Here is a 26,640-nt window from a genome sequence, read left to right as displayed (position 1 = left end):
TCTTTCTTTCTTTCTTTCTTTCTTTCTTTCTTTCTTTCTTTCTTTCTTTCTTTCTTTCTTTCACTAGACTTCTCTCCAAATTCTCCCCAATTGAGAAAAAAGACAGACAAATCCCTTGTAAGAAATAGGAATAGTCATGTTAAGTAAGGCATTAAACTTGGAGTCAGGAAGACCTGAATTTGAATCCTGCCTCAGACCCTTACTAGCTGTGTAACCCTGGGCAAATGCCTTAACTTCTCTCAGCCTCAGTTTCCTCATCAATAAAATAGGGAAAATAATAACTCCTAGCTCCCAGGATTGTTGTGCGAATAAAATGAGATGATATTAGTGAAGTGCTTTGCAAGTCTTAAAGCACTATATAAATGCAATTAATAATAATAATTATTGCTATCATTAACTCAAAGCCAATCTACACATTGTTCACCTGGGCACACCTATGTCTTTCACTGCTTCTGATCCAATGAATTTCAACGCTTCTTCCAGCTCTTTGTTGTTGGTCTCAATTCCTGCCCTCTGCTGGATAAACAGGAACATAACACGTGGTCACTGGATGGGAAGACTGCATTGTGTCCTTCTCAAAGCATACATCCCAAGTAGCTGACCAGGCCTTCTTCCTCTTCACTTGTGCATCCATTAACCAGATTAATTATGCGTTGACAATTCATTTCAGTTCTAAAGTGGTTACCGTTAACTGTTGCCTGGTTGTGGCTCATTTCTTCTTTCCCGCACGCCTTCCTTGAAGAAGGGAAATATTTCTTTCCCATGCTTGGCCCTTCTAAGGTTGGAGCACTCAGGAATTATTATATATAACAGTCTTTGGTAAGGAGGACTTATAAAGACTGGGTTCCTAGAGGCAATGTTTTACAGTGGGAAAAAAACCTGACTAGAACCAAGAACCTGGTTCAAATCCCGTTTCTGAAACTTACCAGCTGTGTGGCTTTGGGCAAGTCACTTACTGTGTCTGGGACTCAGTTTCTTTATGTCTAAAACAGGCTAGCTGGCCTCTGAGGCCTTCATTTCTAGGGCCAGGATCCCTCAGTTTCCTTATTTGTAAAATAGTGGAGTTGAGCTAGTCTGAGGTTTCTTCCAGATCTAGATCCATGGTTTTTTAAAGATGTATAAAAGAGAGAACAGAAATGAATAGAGGCAGCATGATGGCACAGTGGAAAGAGGGCCAATCTTGGAGTCAGAGGACCTGAGTTCAAATCCTTATTCTGTCATTTAGCTACCTTGAGTGACCTTGAGCAGGTCACTGCACCATAATCGGACCTCTATTTCTTATTGGGAGATGAGAGAATTGGACTGTATGTCCACCAAGATCCCTTCCAGTTCTGAGATCTGATCGGTAAAATGAGGTGCTTGGCTCTTAGGTGGCTTCTGAGGTCCCTTCCAACTCTGGATCTGTAAGCCTAGGCCTCATCACTGGACATCTACGTTTCGTCAACCTTTTTTGGTAGAGGTAAACCCCTGACTCCTCACTTCACCTCCTCCCCCAATCTAAGCCACTTTCACATCTCCTGAATCTGCCCCCTTCTCTCCTCTGACTCTGCCCACCAAGGTGTGGGTACTACTCACCTCACCCCAACAGGCTTTAAAAATGGTGATAATAATGCTTTTAAATGAGAACTGTGAGTCTCTGGACCAATCCATTGTATTTTAAATGGAGGTACTTGACTATGCTTTTAAATCCAAATCACTCTGGCTTTCATTGAATGGCCAGTAATAGCCCCCAGCCTCTATGGCTGTCGTTGTTTAGATTTTGTTAGCTTAGAATGATCGTAAACAGCTGTTGTTTTCTGTTCTGGCCTGGAACTTTGGGGGTCTTCCTCTGTCAGACTGATATTTTTGTGATGGTAAATTAAGCCATCTGTATCTCAGTTCTCACCTAGCCCTTAGTCTTTGAATAGGTTAACTGACCAACCGAGGCCTGTGGAAAGCCCACAGCGTTCCTGGCCTTCACCAGTCATTGACTTTTTTGTCTTGTCATTGGACTTTGGAAAAAAGAATTGAGGCTGTTGAGTCTCACAGCTGTGCCTTACTTTAATTCACTAGCAAGTCAAAACCTTCACCCTGTGATGTCATTGGCCCTCTTGGGGGGGGGATGGACTATTGTAATAGCCTGCTTGGGGGGGAGGGGGTGCCTGCCTCAAGTCTCTCTCTACTGCAGTCCATCCTCCATTTGGCCACTAAAGGGATTTTCCTAAAGCTCGAGTCTGATCATATTTCCCCACTTAAAAAAACTCCAGTGGCCCCCTAGACCCTCCAGGATCAAGTACAGAATGTTCTGTTTGGTGTTCAAAGCCCTTCATAACCTAGCCCCCTCTTTCATCTTCTTACACCCTACTCCCCAACATGTGCTCTTCGATCCTGTGACGCCAGCCTCCTGGCTGTCCCACGCACATCTCCTGACTCTGGGCATTTTCTCTGGCTGTCCCCCATGCCTGGGATACTCTCCTCATCTCCGTCCCCTGGCTTCCAAGTCCCAGCTAAAATCTCATTCTCTCCAGGAAGACTTTCCCAATTCCTCTTAATTCCAGAGGTTTCTCTCTGTTAATTATTTCCTGTTTATCTGGTATATAGCTTGCTTGTACGTAGTTCTTTGCTCATTGCCTTCCCTATTCATTTGACTTGAGCTCCTTGAGGGCAGTGACTGTCTTTGGCTTCTTTTTATATTCCCAGCATGTAGCACAGTGCCCAGCACATAGTGGGTGTTTTAGAAGTGCTTACTGACTGACTGACTGGTAGCCATTATGTCATCTATCTATGAGGGCATGTTTGTCCCGTGCTTTGGGAGGTAGGCAAAGGGAAAGCAATGAAAAGGAGACCCTTTGCCACTTCTCCCTCCTCTCTGTCCTTCATTCCCCAGGTAGGAATGCATTCATCTGGGCTCAGGCCTCAGGAGCTCGATAAATTATTTTATTCTGAACAAACACTGGAGTCCTACTGTTGAGGTTTAGGGTTGCTAGGACCCCGAAATAATGACATTATCCTGCCCAAATGAATTCAAGCCAACCCTGCTTTCAGCCAAAGACAAGGTTTATTAGAACACTGAGAGGGGGTAGACAAGATTTTAAGAATCTGCCATATTGGCCAGACTCTTAAGGAATCTAAGCATTTGTATCGCTAATGCAAGCGGGCCAGATTGAATCTGAGCACCTTAATGGAGGCCGAGAAGGATTTTATATACAAAAAGAATGTGGGAGGGTTCTGGGAGTGGCCAAGTAATCTGGGGTTGATGCGGTTTAGGGGTTCAAGGGTGCTGGGACCCCAAATCACAACACGTGGGTCCTGCCCGAAAGAATTCGACCCCAGCCTTCTTTCAGCCAAAGACAAGGTTTATTAGAGCATCCGTCATATTGGGCAGACTCTTAAGGAGTCTGAACATTAGTAAATTATTTGCTAGATTATAAGAATCTCAGCCTTGGCTAGATTGCAAGAGTCTAAGCTGTGGCTAGATTTTAGGAATCTCAGCAGTGGCTAGATTTTAAGAATTTAAGCATTTTAATGGAGACAAGATGGACCTTATATACAGAAAGACTATGGGAAGGATCTAGGAGAGGCCAAGTAGTAATAGAGGTTAATAGAGGTAATAGAGTTACCAAGGGTGGGAAGTGGCCTGGGGCCATAGGGAGGCAAGACAATGGAGGGGGAGGTTGGGTGCAGCCACAATGAAAGGCCAGTTGATGGGATTATAGCCTCATGCAAAAGCCAGAGATTTGGCCACTGGGAATGTCCGGGGCTTTTCCTTTCTGGGACCCAGATCCCGACCCCATCAGGGTGACTTGGAGGTAACAGAGTTGCCAGGGACCTAGACCACCTAGATAGAATTAAGGGTGGGAAGTGGCCAGGGACTATAGAAAGGTAACTGACAATGAAGATTGGTTGAGTCAGAATTGGGAGATTGGGCCTAGCCACAATGAAAGACCAGTTGAGAGGATTACTGTGGGGGAGATCTGCCTCTGGTGAATGCCACAGACTTGACCACGTGGGGAAAGGAGAAAACCTACAGAAATTTGTGGGGGAGGGGTTCCCAGGACCTATACCCTGTCAAAACTAGGTTTGAAAGGTTTTGAATTGGGTCCTGCCATGCTACCAGGTTAAGTAAGCAAGCGGGAATGCTTGCTCAGAAATTAAGGAGAGAGAAAAAAAATACTTTGTAAGTAAAGTTGTTTTTTGATTATCATTTTAAACCCATTAGGTACTGAAATCTGAAGATTTGCTTTTTCCACCTAGCCTTAGATATTTCTCTATATTTTAAAAATTGATTTCAAAGTTCACAAAAATGTTTGTCATCAAATTGTTCAAGTATCTTTTTATTTAAAAAAGTGACCTCTTATAAGAATCTTACAGTAAAAATGTTTTTCCTTTTCAGGTGCAGCCACTATGTACACAAGATATAAAATTGTGGAGAAGCAAAATCAAACTTCTTATTTCAGTAGTCCGATTTTTAACCTGGTGTCATTAGTCCTTGGATTGGTGGGCTGTATTGGAATGGGCATTGTAGCCAATTTTCAGGTAGGGATAAGTTAGAAAAGAACAACAGCCTATTAACATAATGTAATATGATACAATGTAAATATCTGTATTTGGTTCAGTGTTTCTTGGTGAGAGACAGGTGGACAAAAGAAGGCTTGGTTGAAAATAAAACAGAGGCCTGGAAAGATAACAGTGAGGGAAGTTTGGTGATGCCAATTATAGTTACCTTTTCCAGAGAAATGAACAGAAGGCCATAGTAACTGGAGCTGGAGGGGACCTGCCTGGTCATCTAGTTCAACCCTCTCGTTTTTACAGTTGAGGAAACAGAGGCTCAGGTTGATTAAGTGACTTGCTCCAGTAGTAAGCATCAGAGGTAGAATCTGAACCCAAGCCCTCTGTCTTCAAGGGCAGCGCTCTTTTCCACTCTGAACATATTTGCTGCAGGAGTTTCTGGAAATAGCAAAGTTTTGCTTTTTGATAATAAGTTACATCTCTTGTGTTTCTGATGTTAGGTTTTTCCTGAAGTGCGGTTAGATGTGACCTTAAAGATCAATTCACTTGAAACACTCCTTTAATGAATTTATTTTTAAAAATAATCTTCGTTAGGGGCAGCTAGGTGGCAAAGTGGATAGAGCACCAGCCCTGGAGTTGGGAGGACCTGAATTCAAATTTGACCTCAGACACTTACTAGCTGTGTGACCCTGGGCAAGTCACTTAACTCCATTGCCTTTTCAGGTGCAGCCACTATGGATACAAGATATAAAATTGTGGAGAAACAAAATCAAATTTCTTGTTTCAATAGCCTGATTGTTAACCTGGTGTCATTAGTCCTTGGATTGGTGGGCTGTATATAATCTTTATTGATGTTTTTTGTTTTTACATCATTTATTTCTGGAGGTTAGCATTGCATCCCCTTGCCCCCTAGATCCCACCACAGTCCCTGGCACACATCTACATACACACACACACACACACATTCACACACGCACAAATGCACACACACATACACACATATGACATCTTCTCTTTTAACAAAGAAAAACACAACTAAGCAAAACCAGTCAACACAATGATCATGTCTTTCTTTGCAAGTATCGTTTCTCCACCTGTGTTCCCTGAGCTCTTTAGCAAAAAGGTAGGGTCGGGAGGGAGGAGAAGGGATGGTTCCTCATCTGTTGCCTGGGGTAGTGACATTTTCAGTGACTTGCCCAAGGTCACTAAGCCAGTATGTGTTAGATGTGGGTCTTGAACCCAGGCCTTCCTAACTAGCTCAGTTAGTGTTGGAGGCCAAGATCGCTCATTGCAGCCGTTTAACATCTATCTTTGTTCTGCTCTTTTATGTTATTGCAGCAACTGTACCTCATTTTCCAAATAAGAAAACTTGGGCATCGGGATTTTCCAAGTTTTCGTGGTCAGTTAGTGACAGTTGCTGGGACTAAGTCGGGCCTGAATCTATTAATTGGGTGGGCACACCACCTATAAACACCATCCAGGCAGCTAACCCACAAAATCTAACCTATGTCAAGTGTTGTCAAGAAAACTTGTAAATATAAGAGTCAAGGTAACAATGTGTGACTTAGAATAGTTCCTGGCATACAATAAGCACTTAATAAATGCCTGTTGACTTATCTGAAGGTAACATGTGGTTCTTGATATGAGGCATGGATCATTCCATGGCATTTTTAACCTGTAGATTAGATAAATGCATAATTTTGCTAAATTGGTTTCATGAAGGTCACTGCAGAAAAGATGACATGGGGGCAGCTAGGAGGTACAGTGGATAGAGCACTGACCCTGGATTCAGGAGGACTTGAGTTCAAATCCGGCCTCAGACACATAACACTCATTAGTTGTGTGACCCTGGGCAAGTCACTTACCCCCATTGCCTAGCCAAAAAAAAAAAGAGAGATGACATGCTGATTTCACTGATACCCAAAAATTACCTTCTCACTTAACTACCAGAACAAAAAATGGAGGGGCAGCTAGGTGGTGCAGTGGATAGAGCACTGGCCCTGAATTCAGGAGGACCTGAGTTCAAATCCAGCCTCGAACACATAACACTTACCAGCTGTGTGACCCTGGGCAAGTCACTTAACCCTAATTGCCTAAAAAAAAAAAAAACCCCAAAATGGAGTGAGAACAGTTAGAAATGATCGTGTAAATAGAGGCAGTTTGTTGTTGAGTTGTTTCAGTCCTATCTCACTCTTTGGGACCCCATTTAGGGTTTTCTTGGCAAAGATACTGGAGTGGTTTGCCATTTCCCTTTTCAGCTCATTTTACAAATGAGGAAACTGAGGCAAGCAGGGTTAAGTGAGTTGCCTAGGATCACACTGCCAGGAAGTGTCTGAGGCCATATTTGAACTCGGGGAGATGAGTCTTCCTGATTCCAGGCTAGCACTCCATGCCCTATGACGCCACCTACCTGCACATACAGGTAGTTTAGGGTTTAGGCCAAGGGTGGGGAACCTGTGGGGTCTCTAGGTCCTTGGGTGCAGCCTTTTGACGAAGTTTTACAGAACAAATCTTTTTATTAAGGGAATTTGTTCTGTGAAGTTTGGATTCAGTCTAAGAACTGCACTTGAGGGCCTAGAGGGCCACATGTGCCCTCGAGGTCGCAGGTTCCCCACCCCCCACCCCTGGTTTAGGGTATCTTAAATTTCCTAGTGGTAATCTGTACAAGTCTGAAAAGGAATTTTCCTATTTACTCTTGGTGGGGAAAGTAATGTGTTAAGTAGATTCTTATTAGTAATCTTAGAACTGCTGATAATAATTATTATTTATATAGCACTTTGAGGTTTGCAAAGTGCTTCTTATAGCATCTGATTCTTACAACAAAGGGGCAGACAATGAGTTTTTCTTTTTGGATACTAGGATTAATGTTTTAATTCTTAATTTCAAAGATCTAAATGATGCATGTTAACTGGATAAAATGTAAGCTTTTGATCTAATGAGATTACGTGGAAAGTGCTTTATAAATTCTGAAGCAATGCATAAATACTAGCATTATTATCATCCCTGCTGTCATCATTGGTCCATACCTGTCACTTCCTGGGATAGGGTCCTCCCATGTCAGGGAACTCTCTTTACCAGTGCAGGTCAGCAACTGCTCAGTTTTAGAAAGTTTCCTGGGGCACTGAGAGGAGATGCCAGTATGTGTCACAGGTGGGTCTTCCTGTTTGAGGGTCAGCCATTTAGTGGTTACACTAAATGTGTCGCAGGCAGGTGAGACCAAGGATAGAGTGCTGGACCTGGAGGCCGGAAGTCCCGAGTTCAAATCTGGATTCAGACATTTACCAGCCGTGTGAACCTGGTCAAGTAACTTAACCTTTGCTTGCCTCAGTTTCTCCATCTGTAAAGTGGGGATGATAATAGCACCTACCTCCTAGGGCTGTTGTGAGGATAAAATGAAATCATATTTGTAAGTGCTTTACACACTTTAAAGCTCTATGAAATGCTAGCTACTATTATCATAACCTTTTGCTTTTTGTATAACAAAATAGGTATATACCTTGGGGGAAAGGCTCCCTTCTTTTATTCTTGCTTCTCATCGTGCATAGCACTAAGCACTTAGTAAATATTTGTTAGATCAAATGAAATTAAATTGGCATTAAACACGCAGCCTTATTACTGTGCTTGTATTTGGTACCATGTGTTGTTTTAATATGAAATATTTAAAGAGATAGATAAGAAGATATAAGAGGACGAGAGGCAGCAAGGGCTGCCTTCAGAGTAAGGAAGATCAGAGTTCAAGTTCCCCATCTGACTCATGCTGGCTGTGTGACCCACGGTAAGTCACTTAACCCCTCAGTGTCCCAGGCATCTCTCTAAGACTGCATGGTAGACCCAACTTGCATGGTAGAGGGACTTTCCTCATCTGGGAGTCCTCTGTTTCTTTTTTTGGAGGCAATTGTGGTTAAGTGACTCACCTAGAGTCATACAGCTAGTAAGTGTCTGAGGGTGGATTTGAACTCAGGTCCTTATGACTCCAGGGCTGGTCCTCTATCTACTGTACCACCTAGCTGCCCCAAGTCCTCTGTTTCAATGAAACCCCAGGTCACAATCAAAACAAAATGCACGAGGATTGATTGGTTGCTTTGAATTCTCATGTTCCTTATTCATTTGCTTCTCTAGAAATTGGAATATGATTGTCATTCATCCTCCTCTTTCTCCTCCTCATTGGCCATCCTTTATGTGGTGCCTTAAGGTTTTCCAAGTGCAATCTGTGGTTTTCTTTGACTTGCTTTAATTCCCTCAGCCTTGATTTACTGGATATCATTTCTGAGGGTGACCCCAGATAACCATTCAGGACTTGCCACCCCAAAGTGAACATTAGGGTCTCTCCCACGGTCTGAAATGAGGAAGAAAGGGGCCGTGCATTTGTGGAAAGGAAACCCACAGGCTACCATATTTCCAAACTCTTGTCAAGTGTCTTAAATCCGTCTCAGGCCTGCCCACTTCGGAAAAATAATCCCAGAGCCAACACTGCAGCTCCACAGAGAGGTGCAGAGGTCCAACCTGGCTCAGGAGTGCTCTGGACTCACTTCTGTGGGGCTTAGAGAGTGAGGCAGCGAAGCCAGGGCATTCACACCTCCCAGATTTCCATCCCCAGGAAAGCAAAGAGCTGGGGACTGTTGTTGTGACCAGCCCTGAGATGTCAGCCTCTGCGCTCCAGATCTCACAGCAGTGCCTGGCCAGAGGCAGAGTTAACTGCCTCCTAGCACCTTCCTAGGCTCTGGGGATCCAATTAGAGAGGAGGGTCCTAGAGATGAAGATAGTTTGTGTTGGTGCTCCTACGGGTACGGGTGCCATTGATTTATCAACATCTGATTGAAGTTACTTTAAAGAATCACTAATGAGGCCTCAAAAAACTTTTTGGGGGGTGTTAAATTACAGCCTTGCCACTTATTACCGGTGTGACCCTCGAAAAATTACTTAATTTCTCTGGACCTCAGTTTCCTAAATCTGTAAAATAAAGGGATTAGACCAGATTGGACTAAAAACCTTTCTGCTCTAAATCTGTGGTTTTGTGGCTACGGGCAAATCTTCATGAATTCAAATCCTACCTTTGACGTTTTCTACCCTTGTGACCCTGGACAAATCATGCACCTCTGTAGGCCTCAGTTTCCTTATTTAGAAAATGAGTGGTTGGATTTGATTTGATTCAACAGGCATTTCATAGACTTAGAGTTAGAGCTGGAAGGCACCTCAGAGGTTTCTAGTCCAGCCCCCTCATGTTACAGATGAGGAAACTGAGGCTCACGGAGATCAAGTGACTTGCCTAAGGTCACACAGGTAGTTTCAGAGGCAGCATTTGAACCCAAGTTCTCTGTTTCTGCTTTTTTTTTTAAAAAAACCTTAGTTCATACACTTCTGTCCATGTTTTTCTGAAGTCCACATTCATCATTTCTTATAGTGGAAAAACATCCCTTCTAGCTTTGATTTCTTTCAGGTATATGTCTGGGCAATCATTGTATTTTCACATTAAAGCAGATTTTATTGATTTATCTTGTTTTTACATCGTGTAGGTTTCTCCTTATGTCCCACTCCCCCTTTCAGGGAAACATCTTTTATAACAAATAGTTATTTTTTTATTTAATCTTTTTTCAATGAATGAAAACCCACCGTCTTCATTCCTCTTCCCACTCCTTTGAAAAAGAAAGAAAAACAAAACCCTCGTGAATAATATGTTTAGTCAAGCAAAATGAAGTTCATGAATTGGCCATGTCCTATATACACACATCCATGCAGTACACAGATGCGTTTATACACGTGTGTACACACATATGCATATCGACGTACATGTATCTGCATACACATAGATAAGTCACTTGTTTTCTCTGGTCCTCAGTTTCCTTGACTGTAAAATGGAAAGAGTGTAGGTCTGCTAGGTCTTTAAGGCTCCTTCCAGTTCTGAATCTATGATGGGCAAGGCAATTCACCTCTCTGGGCCTCAGTTTCCTCGTTTGAAAAATGGATGGGTATTAGACCATATGCACTTTTAAGATTTCTTCTCTCAGCCTACGAGCCCATGATATACCATATTGGGTGGAAAGCACATTGAAAATCTGAGAGCCCTGTGGAAGTTACTCTTAGTAGAGAGTCATTGTTTTGTCCGTGCCTTTCATCAGTTCCCGTTCTCTTGGAATGTAAAGCTCGGTCTGCTCACAGCAGGTGGTCACTCGTTGTCTCCTTGGCTGTGACCTCCGTGCCGATTTTTTTTCTCTCACCAGGAATTGACTGTTCCCGTGGTCCATGATGGAGGTGCTCTGTTGGCTTTTGTCTGTGGCGTCATGTACACCCTCCTTCAGTCCGTCATCTCTTACAAGTCGTGTCCGCAGTGGAACAGGCCTTCGACCTGCCACATAAGGATGGCTATCTCCGCCGTGTCCTGTGCTGCTGTCATTCCCAGTATCCTTTTGGCTTGCGGCGGTCTCCAAGAGAGCTCTCTGCCTTGAGGCAGAATCAAAACAGGATCACCAGGTCACTGTAAACCCTTTCTGAGTTTATAAAGGAGAGAAAAATGTGGGTTGGAGGTGTTGGAATGTAGAGAAAGCCCTGGTTCTGGGATCAGAAGACCCGGGTCCTCATCCCAGCTCTGATGTTTGCTGCCAGTGTGCTCGTGGGCAAAATCACTTCCCTTCCCTGCCCTCAGTGTTCCCACCTGTAAAATAAGAGGCTTGGTCTAGGTGACCTCTGAGGGTCCCTTCTGGCTCCTAATCCGTGATCTACCCTTGACCCTTGCTATCTGTGTGACCTTGGACAAGTCACTTTACCACCGTGGGCCTCGGTTTGCTCATCTATAAAATGGGAGGGTATCACTAGACATCCTCTTTGGCCCCTTTCAGCTCTGGATCTGTGATCCTGAAAATCAGTGCTTCACTTCCGAGTAGCCCAGGCTTCAGGAAAAGGCAAAGGGTTGGGATAAAAGTGTGAATCCTTATTGTGAGAATATCTCCATAGAATTCAGTTAGATGAAAATAATCTTTGAGGGGCAGCTAGGTGGTGCAGTGTAGAGAGCACTGGACCTGGAGTCAGGAGGACCTGAGTTCAAATTCAGCCTCAGACACTTGACACTTAGCAGCTGTGGGACCCCCCCCCCCCCCCCGGGCAAGTCACAACCCCATTGCCTAGCAAAAACCGAAAAAAAAAAATGATCTTTGGGGAAGAGAATTGGCTGAGGGGTGGAGGGTTTGGGGGTGGTGAAAGGAGGAAGGCAGGGAAACCCAGAGCCCTTCAGTTTCTACTTTCCTTCATGAAGGGTCCGTTTTCTGAGTCATGTCATTTTTCTTTGTAGCACAATATCAATATTTGGTGACTCTCCCTGGTGAGGGCCGCCAAATATTGATATTGTACTTAAGGCATTAGCTCAATTAAACCCTCAACCCGTAGCTCTTTCATCAGGTTTTTTTGTAAAGTTATACATAAGTAAAGGTAAACTATATACATAGTTATACATAAGTAAATGAAGGTGACCTAAAATCTTGGGGGCAGCATGGTTTGGGGTAAAAAGTATCAGATTTAGAGGCTGGGGGCCCTACCTTCAAATCCTTGCTCCATTACAGAAACCTTGGGCAAGTCTGGGCCTCTGTTTTCTCTGCTGCAAAATGAGGGGTCTAAGCAAGAGCTGTAAGGAAGCTCAGACACCTCCAGCCTCTTTATTTTATAGATGAGGAAACAGATCATTTAAGGGTTCAAAGTCTCTCAGGTATAGTCAGCATCAGAGGTGGATTTGAACTCAGGTCCTCTGACTAGATGACTTCTAAGATCCCTTCTAAATCTACAGTCCTTTGATTTTTCCTTCATGTTTAAATACTTGACAATCTTAACTCTGTATACAGAGAGGCAGCAATGGTATAAGACATAGAAAGCAAGCATGGGAGTAAGGGAGGTCTGGGTTCAAATCCTCCCTCTGACACAGACTGGCTGTGTGATCCTGAGAAAGTTGCTTTAACCTTTCAGTGACCCAAGCAAATCTTTAAGGCTAAAAGTTGCAGGACAGTTGGCCGATCTTCATTGATAGAGGAAATTTCTGTACTGGGAGTGCCCTATGGCGATGGGATCACAGGCCCAGATAGAAAACCTTTAAAAATTAAAAATACATTTGTATGTATAACTGCAAGTCATAGGATCATGGTTTTAGAACTAGAAAGGACTTCCAAGGCCATCTTCTCTCATTTTACAGAAAAGGAAACTGAGGCCCAGAGAGATGAAGGAGAGACTAAGGGTTCTAGATTTCTCTGCCTTTCACCACCCCCAAACCCCTATCTCTCAGCCAGTTCTCTTCCCCAAAGATTATTTTCATCCAATCGAATTCTATGGAGATATTTTCACAATAAGGATTTACACTTTTTCCCCAATCTTTTGCCTTTTTCTGAAGCCTGGGCTACTCCGATGTGAAGCTATCTCATATCCCGCACAGTAAATGATGTCAGTGGTGGGATCCGAAGCCAGGTGTTCCTTGTTCCAAGTCCAGCACTCTCCCCAGTATACTATGCTGCTTTTCAGAAAAGTATACCTTCTGATCCCAGATGGTCTTCCATCCAAGTCTTAACATAGCCTGATCGGGTTTGGTTTCTGAGATAAGACAAGTCGGGCATGTTCCAGCTGGTATGTCTAATGATGATTATTCACAGGTAATATGTAAAAATAGCAAAGAAATTTGCCCCTCATGCCCGCCAGTCCTCCACAGGGGAAATGAAAGTAGCGAAGGGGAATTTTCTGAAATCTTTTGCATCTGTCTGTGCAAAACTTTCTAAGGCCTGAGAGGTGAGGAACCAAAAAAATTCCCATGTTTCAAAACATCTCTTGCAGCTGTAGCCTAGAAAACTGCCGAATCTTAACCAAAAGGAGGAAGTTGGGGGAGAGCTTGGAGGAAAATGGCAGCTGGATTGGTAGAAGCTGGTTAATTACTTGAAGTGGTGGTTTGCAGTTTTCAAATGAGTAATCTTCAAGGGAGATGATGGGTCATGTGCTTGGGCGTCCGGGGACGGAGTCTCTCTGCAAAAGGTGTGGGGAAGACTCCAAGTAAATAAGAGAAGGTTTGGTTCCTTTTTTTCATGGGCGGAAGAAAGACTGATGAGAGCCTGACTCCACTTAACCTTCCTTGAGAGAAGACGGGCTAGTTTAAGAGTGTAGCTCTTACTGTCTCAGTTACTTGGTACTTTCAGTTCATGGAATAATAAGCTAATGCCACTTTCCTCCCAAAATGTTCCTTTTTAATATTTTTGGCTAGTATTGGATATAAAACTTAGAGATCATGGGTCACAGGCACTCAGAGTTGAAAAGGACCTTGGAAGGCTTGTAGTCTAACTTGTAGCTCACTGAGAATCCCTGCTTTGAGATCCTCAGAAAGCCAGCATCTAGCCTCTGCTTGAAGACCTCAAGTAAAGAGGAACCCATTGCCTTCCTGCAGGATAGCTGTAATTGTTAGAAAGTACTTTCATTATGTCAAACCTAAATCTGACTCTACAGATTCCACCCATTTTCCTGGAAGCACAGTGGGACTATGAGAAAGTGTGTTGGATTTCGATTCACAGGACTTGGGTTCAAATCCTGACTGTGCTACTTATTTACTACCTGTGTGACCTCAGACAAGTCACTTGACTTTTGTGGGCCGTGCTTTGTTCTTTTGGAAAATCAAGGGGTGGATTAGACGCTTTCTAAGCTCCCTTCTAGCTGTAATGGCCTGAGTTTGAAACTTGGTTCTTCTGCTTACTTGTTGACGTTGGGAAAGTTTTGTAACCATCCTAGGCCTCTCAGTTTCTTCACCTGTAGTGAGGTAGCTGGGTGGCTCAGTGGTGAGAGCTCTGGCCCTGGAGACAGGAACACCCGAGTTCAAACCCAGCCTCAGAGACTAGTTGTGTGACCTTGGGCAAGTCACGTCATCCTGTTTGCCTCAGTTTCCTCATCTGTAAAATGAGCTAGAGAAGGAAATGGCAAACCACTCTAGTATCTCTGCCAAGAAAACCCCAAATGGGGTCATAGAGAGTTGGATACAACTGAAAATAATAATAATAATAATAATTATGTTATTATTTATCAAACCAAGTGGGTGAGAATATGAATGTGCTGATGCTTATCCATAACTCAGACTTGCAGGGTCCTATAGTTAACATACTGCATATGGCCTGGTTGTTGTCTTTGTTCTTGAAGAGGACCACAATGACGTCACAAGTTTCAGTGCATCCGACTGTGGCTGATCTGGCTGTTGACGTCAGAGGCGATTTATGGTCACGTGGAAGTCTGGGGAGAACTGTCAGAGGTTCTTCTATGAAGGTCGCTGCTAGTATGGAGGTGACTTTTAGAGTATCCTGTCGTAAGAAAAAAAATGACGCTTTTAAAAGCACAATAATTCTTAGATTAGAGATTTTGATAAATAATAGGATGATCTGAAACAACTCGTCTAGTTCCTAACTGGTTCTTTTAAATTCAACCGCTTATTTTGAAAACCATTGGCTGTTTGAGTGCATTCAGCCGTGTCAGCGGTTTTTCAGTTTTGTCTGACTCTTTGTGATCCCATTTGGGGTTTTCTGGGCAAAGGTACTGCAGTGGTTTGCCATTTCCTTCTCCAGCTCGTTTTACAGATGAGGAAACTGAGGCAAGCAGGGTTAAGTGATTTGCCATGGGTCACACAGCTAGTAAGTGTGTGAGGCTGGATTTGAACTCAGGAAGATGAGTCTTTCTGATTCCAGGCCTAGGGCTCTATGCGCTGTGGTGCCACCTAGCTGCCCGTCAGTCACATAGGATCTTAGATTTAGAATTAAAAGGGGTCTCAGAGGCCATCTAGTGCAGGGCTTCTTAAACTTTTTCCACTGGCGACCCTTTTTTGCTCAAGAAATTTTTACATGACCCCACATATATAGATATATAAAATAGGTATACAAATCAAACATTTACTGATAATAAATCATAAAGAAATTTATTTTAAAGCAATTCTTTGGCAAGCATATAATTTTACCATTTATTAAAGAAGAAGGCAAAGTTGCATCCTAATAAGATGGATAAGTTTGTTTATTTTTACATAAAGAATTAAGTCTCGGCAGGATGTTTGATACTGTAGGATGTAGAGCATCTTCAATGTTCTTCAGAGTTGATTGATATTTTGATTTTATAATCATCAGTGCTGAGGACGCTGCTTTGCATAAATATGTAGTACAAAATGGCAGAAGTATGTTTAGGACCATTTCAGAAATTGTTGGAAATTCTGTCCTAATCCCAAGCCAAAATTCATTTAATGATTTTGTGCCTACAGTAAAAACTCTGCAACTCATAACATACAATGATGTCAAATCTGAGCCGAGGTGTTTCTGGCAGCGTTCGTTGGTGTTGCGTGGCGTGATGGCATGCGCAGTGCAAAGTGTGCATCTTGTGTGTTCAGAACCAAGGCTGTAGCGAAGCCGTCTGTGATGCAGCACCACGGGCAAGCACTGCCAGAAACACCTTGGATTCGTTATGTGTTTGATTTTGAATTAATTTTTGGTCACTGCGCATTCAGAGACCTTTTACTGTTGCCAAATTTTTCATGACCCATAGTTTAAGAAGCACTGGTCTAGACCAACTCCCTTATTTTAAAGAAAAAACTGAGATCCAGATGCATCAAAGAATCATAGATTTTGAAATGAAAGGGACCATCTAATGCAACCCCTACCTTTTATAGATAAGGAAAATGAGGCTCAAATGGGTGAAATACATTGCCCAGGGTCACACAACCAGGGTCAGAGGCAAGATATATGAACCCAGCTAGTCTTGACTTCTGGGGGCAGTTAGGTGACGCCATAGCGCACTAGAGTCAGGAAGACCTGAGTTCAAATGTGCCCTCAGACACTTTACTAGCTGTGTGATCCTGGGCAAGTTTCCTCCTCTGTAAAATGAGCTAGAGAAGGAGATAGCAAAGCACTCCAGTATCTTTGCCAGGAAAACCCCAAACGGGGTCACGAAGAGTCAGACACAACTGACAAACGACTGAACAGCAAAAATCTTGACCAAATCCAGCAATTTAATCACTAAACCCCTGCCTCTTGACATTAAATGACTTAACTAAGGTGATCCAGGTCACTAAGTAACACGTTGGAATCCTTGGCACAGTATTTCTTTTTTTCTGCACCAGCGATGCCTTTGGTTAAAAATGGTGACTTTGTCTAAACCTAACCAGAATGGCTTTGTTTCCAAAGAATTAAATGCTCACAAATTCTCTCCTTTCTCCTCCCAGCATGTCTATAAAGTAAAAGTATTCTGATCCCCATTTCACTAATCAGGAAGCTGAGACATAGAGAAGCAGAGAAACATTCTAAAAGTTGCACAATTAGGATCATGATTTATGCCTTTTTTGTTAAGCACCGTAAGTCTTTTGTGGTGTGTGCCATCCTTCTCCTTTTCCCTCCCCCACTGAGCTTTCTCTTATAACAAAGAAAAACAGTTCATTTATTTTAAAAACATTTTAAAATCAGAAAATTAATAAATACTAAGGAAAGCAAAGATTAAAAAATAACTATGAGAACCCTTTTAATAAAACAACAAAAAAACTGGACACGAAACGATTTACTTCAGTTATTCACAACTTTTCAAAAACACTGCAACCTCTATTAGAATTATCACTGTTTCTTAATTAAGCCCCAATCTTTTTACTACTCTGTTGATTTGGGAGGGAGTGGACTTGTGGTGTCACATGAGGCATGCATGTGTTTTCAGACATGGCTGCCATATTGGTTTGTGTCTACCCTCCATAAGGGAAAGTCCCACTGGGGAGTGGGAAGGCTCTCTCATGCTGCATGGGCCTGTGGAAATTAATAGTACTGGCCACATAATACCAGTGACAGTGATGTTAAGAAAGAAAAGGAAAAAAATAAAACATTTAAGAAAAGAAATAGTCACTGATGACTCCCTAGAGTCATCTTTAGTATCTACTTGCCAATGGAAGATATTGAAGCTGTGAGAAGATGATGATGATGATGATGATGATGATGATGATGATGATATCATTATTATTATTACTGTCTAGTATGCCATGGATTCAGGATTCAAACCTTGAGCTTCTCACTTCAAGTCTAGCAGATTTCCCATCATGTTTCAGGAGCCGGACAAATAAAGCATTCAGCATTTTAAAAGTTTTCTGTGAATGATCAGAAAAGATAGTTACTGAGAGAGCATGTATTCCTTTGTTCTTTGTTGCCAACTACCATCATACGTTTATTACAGCTATACCAAATCAATAGAACCCAAATACTCCTCTCCCAACCTGACCTCTCCCAGGATTGTCTGGAGACTGACTTAACCGCTTATTTTTCTTATTGTGTATATGTAACCTGAAAAATCCACATTCTTATTAGAAGACCACCCAACTTGGGTGTCTGAGGAGTTATTTTCTACTAGACTGTTGCTTCCTTTACTATTTCTTTACTCAGTGATTGCCTGTGCGTCACTAATTTCTATAACAAAACTGGAATGGAATCCAAATGAAAAGGTAAGACTTTCCTTGGTGTGAAACCCTGAGTTGAGGGGAGACTGACCTACCTTTTGGTGGTGGTGGGGGAGAGATTGGGGTAAAATCTACAAAGATGTTGGGTCATTTATTAGAGAAACATGATAATAAATATATAATTATTATAAAACATAACATATCTATATGTATAATATATGTATATGTTATATGAATATAGAATATAATTTATAATTATCAACACTATAAATTTATAATAATAAGTTAGTATGCAACAATATGCAAAATAATATGCAATTATATTTATATTCTTATATTTTATATAATATGTAAGGGATTATAATATATAATAATAAATAAAAACATTTATTAGAGAACACAGTGTATCCCAGAGGATTGTTCTAAAATGGAAAGAAGCCACAGAGACCATCTAGTCCAAAACCCTTCATGTTACTGGTGAGGAAACTGAGGCCCAGAGAGGCTAAGTCACTTGTCCAAGGTCATACATGTAATAAGCATCACAGGTAGGATTTGAACCCAGGTTTTCTGAATCTAGGTAATAGGACTTGTTAAGGTTAGGCATAAAGATAGAAGAGTAATTTGCATAGAGGTGACAACTGAATACATGTAGACTGATGAAATTGCCAAGAGAAGAGGGTCTGTGTGGAAAACAGATGACGAATTAGCTCCCCCAAAGTGAGGAATTATCAGATAATGCAATCTTGCACTGTTTTAAGAAAGCTCTCATGGGCAGAATGAAGAAGTGAGAGCCCCACTATATTCTGCCCTGGTTAGATCACTTTGGGAATATTGCGTTCAGTTCCGGGTGCCACATTCCGGGAAGGTCACCATCAGACTGCCGCAGTGTTGGCCACCGGGGTGGTGAGAGCCCTGGAGACCATTCCAGATGAGGACAGACGGTGGAGAAAGGAAGATGGCCAAAGAAGCATTTCTTTGAGAAGTACTCTTTCTGTCCTCTAAATTGAGAAATTAAGGCTGAACCAAAAGGAAAACAGCTTCGCTTTGGGGTGGGAGGGTCTAACCTGAATTCTGAGGAATACAGCTCCTTCCACCTTCATTGATGAACGCTTCCAGCACATGTAGTCCTGCCACTCCAAGTTGTTTTTATCACAGTGGACGCTAGGGAGCAGCCTTTCACCACGAATGAGATAGGTCTCTATGCTGCCATAGGTATCTCATTAGCTATAAATGGGCAGCCGGAGGCTTAGGGAGACGTATTTTTCTTCACACCAATTACCTCTGTTGATAAGAAACAAATGGTCTAGTTCAGGGATGGGGCACCCGAGGCCTTGAGGCCACATGTGGCCTTCTAGGTCCTTGGGTGCGGCCTTTTGACCAAGTCCAAGTTTTACAGAACAAATCCTGGGATTTGTTCTGTGAAGTCTGGATTCAAAGGGCGGCACTTGAGGACCTAGAAGGCCACATGTGGCCTCAAGGCCACAGGTTTCCCACCCCTGGTCTGATTAGTGGCTCATTGTTTAAATTCAACCACTTTTTAAAAATTGTTGGCTGTTTGAGAGATTTCAGCCATATGGGGTCATAGAGTCAGACAGCCAGGGCTGGAAGAGACCTCATTTTACAGATGAGGAAATGGGCCCAGGAAGGTGATGTCATCAGTCCAAGGTACCCCAGCTAGTGGTAGCAAATGCTCCATTGAAGTTGAAAAGCAGCAGCAAGCTCAGTTCAAATCATTCTGCTTACTGCATGACAAGTTCCTTCACCTTTCTGAGCCTCAGTTTCCTCATCTGTAAAACAAAAGGGTTGGATTAGATGGCCTTCAAAGTCCCTTGCAATTCTAGATTTATCATAGTATGACATGCCTTTGCGATATACGGTGAGTCACCTAATCTCTCTGAGACTCAGTTTTCTCATCTGTAAAATGGGGTTAGGGGTAGCTAGTTGGCGCAGTAAATAGAGCACTGATCCTGAAGTCAGGAGGACCTGAGTTCAAATCCAGCCTCCGACCAAACACTTGACACTTACTAGCTGTGTGACCCTGGGCAAGTCACTTAACCCCAGTTGCCTAAAAATAAAATAAAATGGGCAGGTTGCACTATGTGATCTCTAAAATTTCTTTTAGCTCTAAATTTATGATCCTATGAACATTGTCAAAGATGCAAAAGGTTTTTTTGTCTACCAGAGGAACAATTAAAAAATTTAAATTTGCTGGTAGAACAAAAAGTTTGGTGAAAGGGAGCGTGGCGGTTTGGAAATTGTTGCGTAAAGCTCCAGGCGGTTGATGGAAGGGGTTGCAGATAAAACCATACACTGCCTCCCCATGTCAGAGCACTACTGGTTGATCCCTTCTCGGAAACTTGAGAGTATTTCAGTGCTCTAAAGAGTACTGACTTAGAAGCCAAATCAAATGCTACCTGTAAAATCTGCTAAAAGTAACCTTAGGAAAGTTACTTCACCTCATTGGGTGAAGTCCCTCATTGGGGCCTCAGTTTCCTCATCGGTAAAATGAAGAGATTGGACTGAGTGGATTCTGAGTTTCCTTCCAGCTCTAGAGTTAGGATTCTTCTCCCCTTTTCATCTCTCCCCTCATCCCAGGACTTTGGGGAAGTTCAAACAAACATCTTTTTTTTTTTTTAGGCAACTGGAGTTAAGTGACTTGCCCAGGTTCACACAGTTAGTAAGTGTCAAGTGTTTGGTCTGAGGCTGCATTTGAACTCAGGTCCTCCCGACTTCAGGGCCAGTGCTCTATCCACTGCGCCACCTCGTTGCCCCATTAAACAAACATCTTGAAAAAATAATTGAAGCGGCCTAGAATCATGCAATCTGAAGGGGAAGGAATCGTAGAACCACTCGACCAGTAGTTCTGGACCCCTTGGGGAAGTATCTGGTGAAGCCAATGAACCCCTTCTCAGAATAATGTTTTTAAATGCATAAAATAGGATTACAGAGAAAACCAATTATATTGAAATACAACCATCAAAAAATGTATTTTCTTAAAAGTTCACAGATCCTGGATTAACAACTTCTGATAAAGAGTCAGATTCTAGACCAAACCTAAACCCTGTTTTCTCATTTATGAAAGACAGAGTTGGCCTGGATTTCTTCCGTGGTCCCTTCTCTGAGTCCACAGCCCTTGGATCCTTGTTGCCTTTGGCCATCTCCCCAAGTGTCTTGTGTGTGTTCATAATGAGTATTCTTTCCTGGTGAGCTCTGGTCCTCCAGGGATGGTTTAGGACTCACCCTGCAATGAATAGTTTTGTCTGTATCTCATTCCTACCAGGATTACATGTATCATGTAGTGAGTGCGATCTGCGAGTGGACAGTGGCTTTTGGCTTCATTTTCTACTTCCTGACTTTCATCCAAGATTTTCAGGTGGGTATTTGTCACACGTCAGAAGCTGTAAGCTGACTGGTAGAATTTTTGTGAATTTTTAAAATATGGGATATTTTCTGCCTCTTTTAATGACTTTCCTGGTGTAGTCATCTTTTTGTCATTGTTGTTCAGTTATGTCCAACTCTCTGTGACCCCGTTTGGGGTTTTCTTGGCAAAGATACTGGAGTGGTTTGCCATTTCCTTCTCCGGCTCATTTTTACAAATGAGGAAACTGAGGCAAATAGGGTTAAGTGACTTGCTCAGAGTCACACAGTGTCTGAGTTCATATTTGAACTCAGATCTTCCTGACTCCAGGTCTGGTGCTCTATCCACTGTGCCACACTGTATCCCTGTATCCCATCAACTAACTGATCTCCCCTTTGCAGCATCAATTACAGCTTTCTATCCCTCCCAGGCCCACCTCTCTAGAATAGGTGCTAATTACCATTAGCTTCGCGATAGGTCTTCCTTGCCTCTCTCCCCTATCTAAATCATCCAGCCTGAGTAGTCTTTAGTTAAAATCAGCCAGGACATACTACTTCTCTGCTCAAAAATCTGCAGTGGCTTCTTATTACTTACCAATTAAAGTTCACATTTCTTCCACAAACTTTCCAATCTTATTTCCTATCTCCTCCCCTACCACCACGCTGCAGACAAACCAGTTGTGGCTACATTGTAGTCCCAGCTTCAATCCTACCTTCTACAGGAAGCCTTCACCTGTAAGGTGAAGGACTTGGACCAGTTGACCCCGGAGGTCCTACCATTATTCACATTATTCTTCTGTACAGATCCTATACCTATAGCTGGACTAACGACCTCGCTCTTGCGCCAACTTGACTTTCCGTCTCTTCTCCATGTCTTTGCAGAGGCTCTTCTGTGTGCCTGGGATGCATGCATTCACTATCACCTCTTAGAATTCTTGGCCTCCTTCAGAATTTCAAGCATGATGCTGCCTCTAGAGCCTTTCCTGATTCTTCAACTTGTTCTTTCCCTATTCAAATTATATTGTTTTCAATTTCTCTTTGTAAATGTTGTGTTTCCTCTAGTAGTTAATAAGTTCCTTGAGGGCAGGAACTAATTTTTGTTTTGTCTTTATCTAACCAGCCCTTAGCTTGCACATAGTAGGCACTTAAATGAATGCTCATAGGGGCAGCTAGGTGGCACAGTAGATAGAGCTCTGGCCTTGGAGTCAGGAGGACCTGAGTTCAAATCCGGACTCAGACACATGACACTAGCTGTGTGACCCTGAGCAAGTCACTTAACCCCATTGCCTCGCAAAAAAAAAAGGAAAAAAAAGTAAATGAATGCTTATGAGAGTCAGTGTGGAGGATTGTATAGAGAGCTGGCCTTGGAATCAAAAAGACCTGGATTACCCAACCACCTCAGATATGTACTGGTTCTGTGACCCCAGGCACTTTCAGCATCCCCAGCAATTCCCTAAAACTTTGAGTTACAGAGTGGGTGATGATTGGTAGAGGGATTTTCCTCACCAGGAGTTCCCTATACCAATTATATCAGGACTCCAGGTATACTAGATGGATGGATGGATGGATCGATAGATAAATGGATGGAAAGATAGATGACTGAATAGGGGAGTAAATATATGGATGAATGGATAGGTAGCTAGAAGGAAAGATAGATAATTGAGTAGAATAAATATATGGATAAATAGATGAATCAATAAAAGGATGAATAGATAGGATAGAAGACAGATATATAGATGAATGAATAGAAGAATATAAAGAAGGATGACAGGGTAGAAGGATTGATACATGGATAGGATGGATGATAGAAAGGTAGATGGAAGGAAAGATGGATATATAGATGGATGGGTAGATACTTGGATACCTAGATAGATAGATAGATAGATAGATAGATAGATGGATGGATGGATGGATGGATAGTGAGACAGGTGCTTATTGAATTGCAAGCAAGCTCCTCGAGGGCAGGAACATCAAATTTACTTACCACCCAGATAGATGCTATATAAGACCACATTGAGCTAGGCTTTGAAGAGAGTGGGGTTCAATAGATGATGGGGGTGGACCAGGGAGTTGGGAATAGGATGTATGACTTTTTTTCAGTTGGCCAGCCCTAGGATCTCTGACATCCTTCATTCTCTTTTATTGTAGAATGTCACTCTAAAGATATCTACAGAAATAAATGACTTCTGAAGAAAGAAGAAGATGCACTGACAAGAGTCAGTGCATCTTGTGGACTTGGATACCAGTCAATGATGCAGAGAAATCGGGTTTCAACGTTGACCTGACGTTAGGACTCTGCAGCAAGTTTGACTTGAATTCCTCTCCGAAAACCCCCATATTTGTACTAGTCCCCAAGGTATGTTTCCAAACAGGCTTTAGGAAGTTGTAGAAATATTTTGTATTTTTCTAAGAAGACATTTAAAAGTATATATACTAACATAAAGTTGGTGCGTGGAAAAGATTCCATATTTCAAAAAGTGAGAATGCTTTATTTTTGTACCAATCCTAGGTGACTGTTGGCTTTTAAATCTTTATAACAGGGCAAATGTTCCATTCTTTTTGCTAAAATTTTGTTTTTAAAGAATGGTTTGCCCAATTTTATAGTGAGGGCATTTATAAAATCCAGTTAATCATTGTAATATTTCCAAATATGTCATACTTATAGGTCAGTGGTCTCTAACTCAAATAGAAATGGATACCTGTAGTTTGCATGTTGACTTAGAAGACCACAAATTAACATTGTCTGTTTTGTATTTTATTTTTACTTACTTTGTGAAACATTTCCCAACTTCATTTTAGTTTGTTGGCGTCCATCAGGGGTTTTGAGGCTATGAGTTTGGACAGCTCTGCACTAAGGGACTCTTCATGTTTTTAGATAACAGAGTAAAATGCTTCAGCGAGAGGTCCTGGTTCCATGGGTATTAACTTCAAGTGTTCTTCCAAAGCTATAGTTCTGAAATCCTATGCATTTTAGCAGGAGATTTCAGCCTTTAGCTGTGCTAACAGTGGGGGGTTGCCATGAGGCAGGTCTCAATATCCCAAGAATCCTCCTCACCCAGGACAAAAATGACTGTATGACAAAATTAGAAACTTAAAATCTAATTCACAAATAAGCAACATAGCTCAGTTAAGGTGTGAGGGGGAAAGAAGAAAAGGAACAAAGTGAAACTTTTCTTTGGATTTTATATCCAGCACTTTTTGAAATGAATATGGGAAGAAAAGAATGGGATTTCTAGTAACCATAAAACTCTAGGAAAAAACTTACATGGGAAAAGCATTTAAAGCTTAAAAAAAATTCATTATTTGCAGTGTGACCAGAGATTCAATCAGTACTTTTATTTTACACTAGCATTATGTGTCCATGCTCTTAGATGAGGGACAGAATGGAGGAAAAGGCAGAAGTTTTTTCCAAGGACACATTTATGTAGTCATTGGTCTCTCTTGTTTGTGTGATGCCCAGGAAGAATGCCGTAGGAAAAAGGCTAAACAAAGATCTACACAAATCCAGCTGGCTCAGAAGTATCACACACACACACACACACACACACACACACACACACACACGCACATGCACTTATACATTCCTTTACCAATTCTATATTTTCTTGACCTCCTCCAACCCAAAGGAAATTTCATTAGTGAAAAAACAGCCTCTAAGGTTGATCAAGAGACCATCATGAAAAGGATGAGCCCCATTTAGCATCCTTGGACACCCAGACTTGTGGAAAGAAGACCGAACTTCTGGTTTCTGCCAGTTAGCTGAGCTCTCAGGACACCCACCAAGGGCAACCCAATCAGTTTTTGTTTTTTTTTTTAATCTTGGTGGGAATCAGGAAAATGGTGAGTACAGAATAGATGCTCAATAAATACTTTGTTGATTGATGGGTTGGACGAAATGACCTCTGAGGTCTTTTCTTACTCTGAGATTGTATGATTAATTGTTTGATATCACTCAGCTAAGGGAACTCATTAGATCCAGGTCAGGTATTCCTGTAAATCTTAAATGACTGCCTTTGTCTCCCTCCAGATGGGAACTGTAGCCATTTCAGGAGCCATTACAATGAGCAATAACATGGTAGGATCTCCAAATGTCATTGAAGTATGGGATGAACTCCTAGGTCAAGTTTTTCTTATTATGATGAGAAAGATGAACAATATACTGTATTTATATGGGACCTACACTAAAGCTAATTGTGAAGTACTGAGATACTTTATAATGGGGTTTAACTCTTAATTCATTTTCATTGTCTACTAGTTAGTTTTGATAACCAACTAGAGTATATACTGTATGTTTTACTTTATGTACTGTAAACATTTCAGTTTTGTGTGGGTTTCACCATTTTGTGGCAACTCTCTCCAATGCGGAAAGTTATGGCAGAGCCTGAACTTCTGTGTGTTATATGGGCTAGACAAAATCGCGCCTCTTGGCTTGGAAAACAGGCAAGGCCACATGTCACTACTTCCAGACTGGGCAGTTCTGCTGAATGTAACCCAAAGCTGGCCTTATCCACACATCTGTATCATTTTCAATGCTCATGAAGTTGTGTTTCTTTTTTTTATACCTCATGGCCTGAAGCATTTAAATAAAGGGAATATTCCTCTATGCGTGTCCATCATTTGTGTCCATGCAAAGGCTGCCTGTGTGAAGTAAATAGATCTGTTGGAAACAGCTCTCCCTAGAGGATAGTAGAAGATCTAATTGGATATGAGGTCAGTCAGTCAGTCAATATGCATTAAGTGCCTGTTATGTGTCAGGTACTGTGCTAAACACTGGGAGTACCAAGAAGTTAAAAAAACCTAAGTCTCTGCTCTTGAGGAGCTCACAGACTAATTAGAGTGATGGGGACTGGACCCTGGGATATCTTTATAGAGAACTCTTGGGTAAGTACCGGTGAAGATCAGTACCTTCTCTTCAACTGATCATTTTAGAAAGTTGCCTAGAGTACAGAAAGTTTAAATGACTTGCCCGGGGTCACACAGCCAGTATGTGTCAAAGGTAAGACTCCAACCAAGTGTTCCTGGCTTTGAGGTCTTCTCATCTACTATACTATGCTGCCTCTCATCGCATACTAAGGATGGCTATAATTTGAATCCTTGTATTTTCTAAGTTGGGATAGCTAGATGGCTCAGTGGATAGAGCGCTGGGCCTGGAGTCAGGAAGACTGAATTTAAATCCAGCCTTAGACACTTACTAGCTATATGGCCTTGGGGGGTAAGTCATTTAACCACTCTTTGCGTAGAAGGCAGCTAGGTGGCTCAGTGAATAGAATGTTGGGCCTGGGGTCAGGAAGACCTGAGTTCAAATACAGCCTCAAACATTTCCTAGCTGTGTGACCCTGGGCAAGTCACTTAACCTTCGTTTGCCTTAATCCACTGGAGAAGGAAATGGCAAA

General features: G+C 42.1%; 1 protein-coding gene across 1 annotated transcript in view; it reads left to right on the top strand.

The window, feature by feature from the left end:
* The window catches only part of DRAM1 (DNA damage regulated autophagy modulator 1), a 46,404-nt gene extending 20,554 nt beyond the window's left edge, over window positions 1-25,850 (top strand). The window contains exons 3-7 of the mRNA XM_027855851.1: window positions 4,373-4,515; window positions 10,707-10,884; window positions 17,877-17,935; window positions 21,171-21,263; window positions 23,396-25,850. Coding sequence (XP_027711652.1) covers window positions 4,373-4,515; window positions 10,707-10,884; window positions 17,877-17,935; window positions 21,171-21,263; window positions 23,396-23,437 — 515 coding nt within the window. The 3' untranslated portion in view covers window positions 23,438-25,850. The remainder of the gene's footprint in view (window positions 1-4,372; window positions 4,516-10,706; window positions 10,885-17,876; window positions 17,936-21,170; window positions 21,264-23,395) is intronic.
* The last annotated feature ends 790 nt before the right edge of the window (window positions 25,851-26,640 follow it).

The sequence above is a fragment of the Vombatus ursinus genome, unplaced genomic scaffold, assembly GCF_900497805.2.
Source record: "Vombatus ursinus unplaced genomic scaffold, bare-nosed wombat genome assembly UNPS02011334.1, whole genome shotgun sequence".
In the NCBI taxonomy this organism is placed as follows: Eukaryota; Metazoa; Chordata; class Mammalia; order Diprotodontia; family Vombatidae; genus Vombatus; species Vombatus ursinus.
Note: the sequence above shows the minus strand (reverse complement) of the source record. Positions and strands in the feature narration are given on the sequence as shown.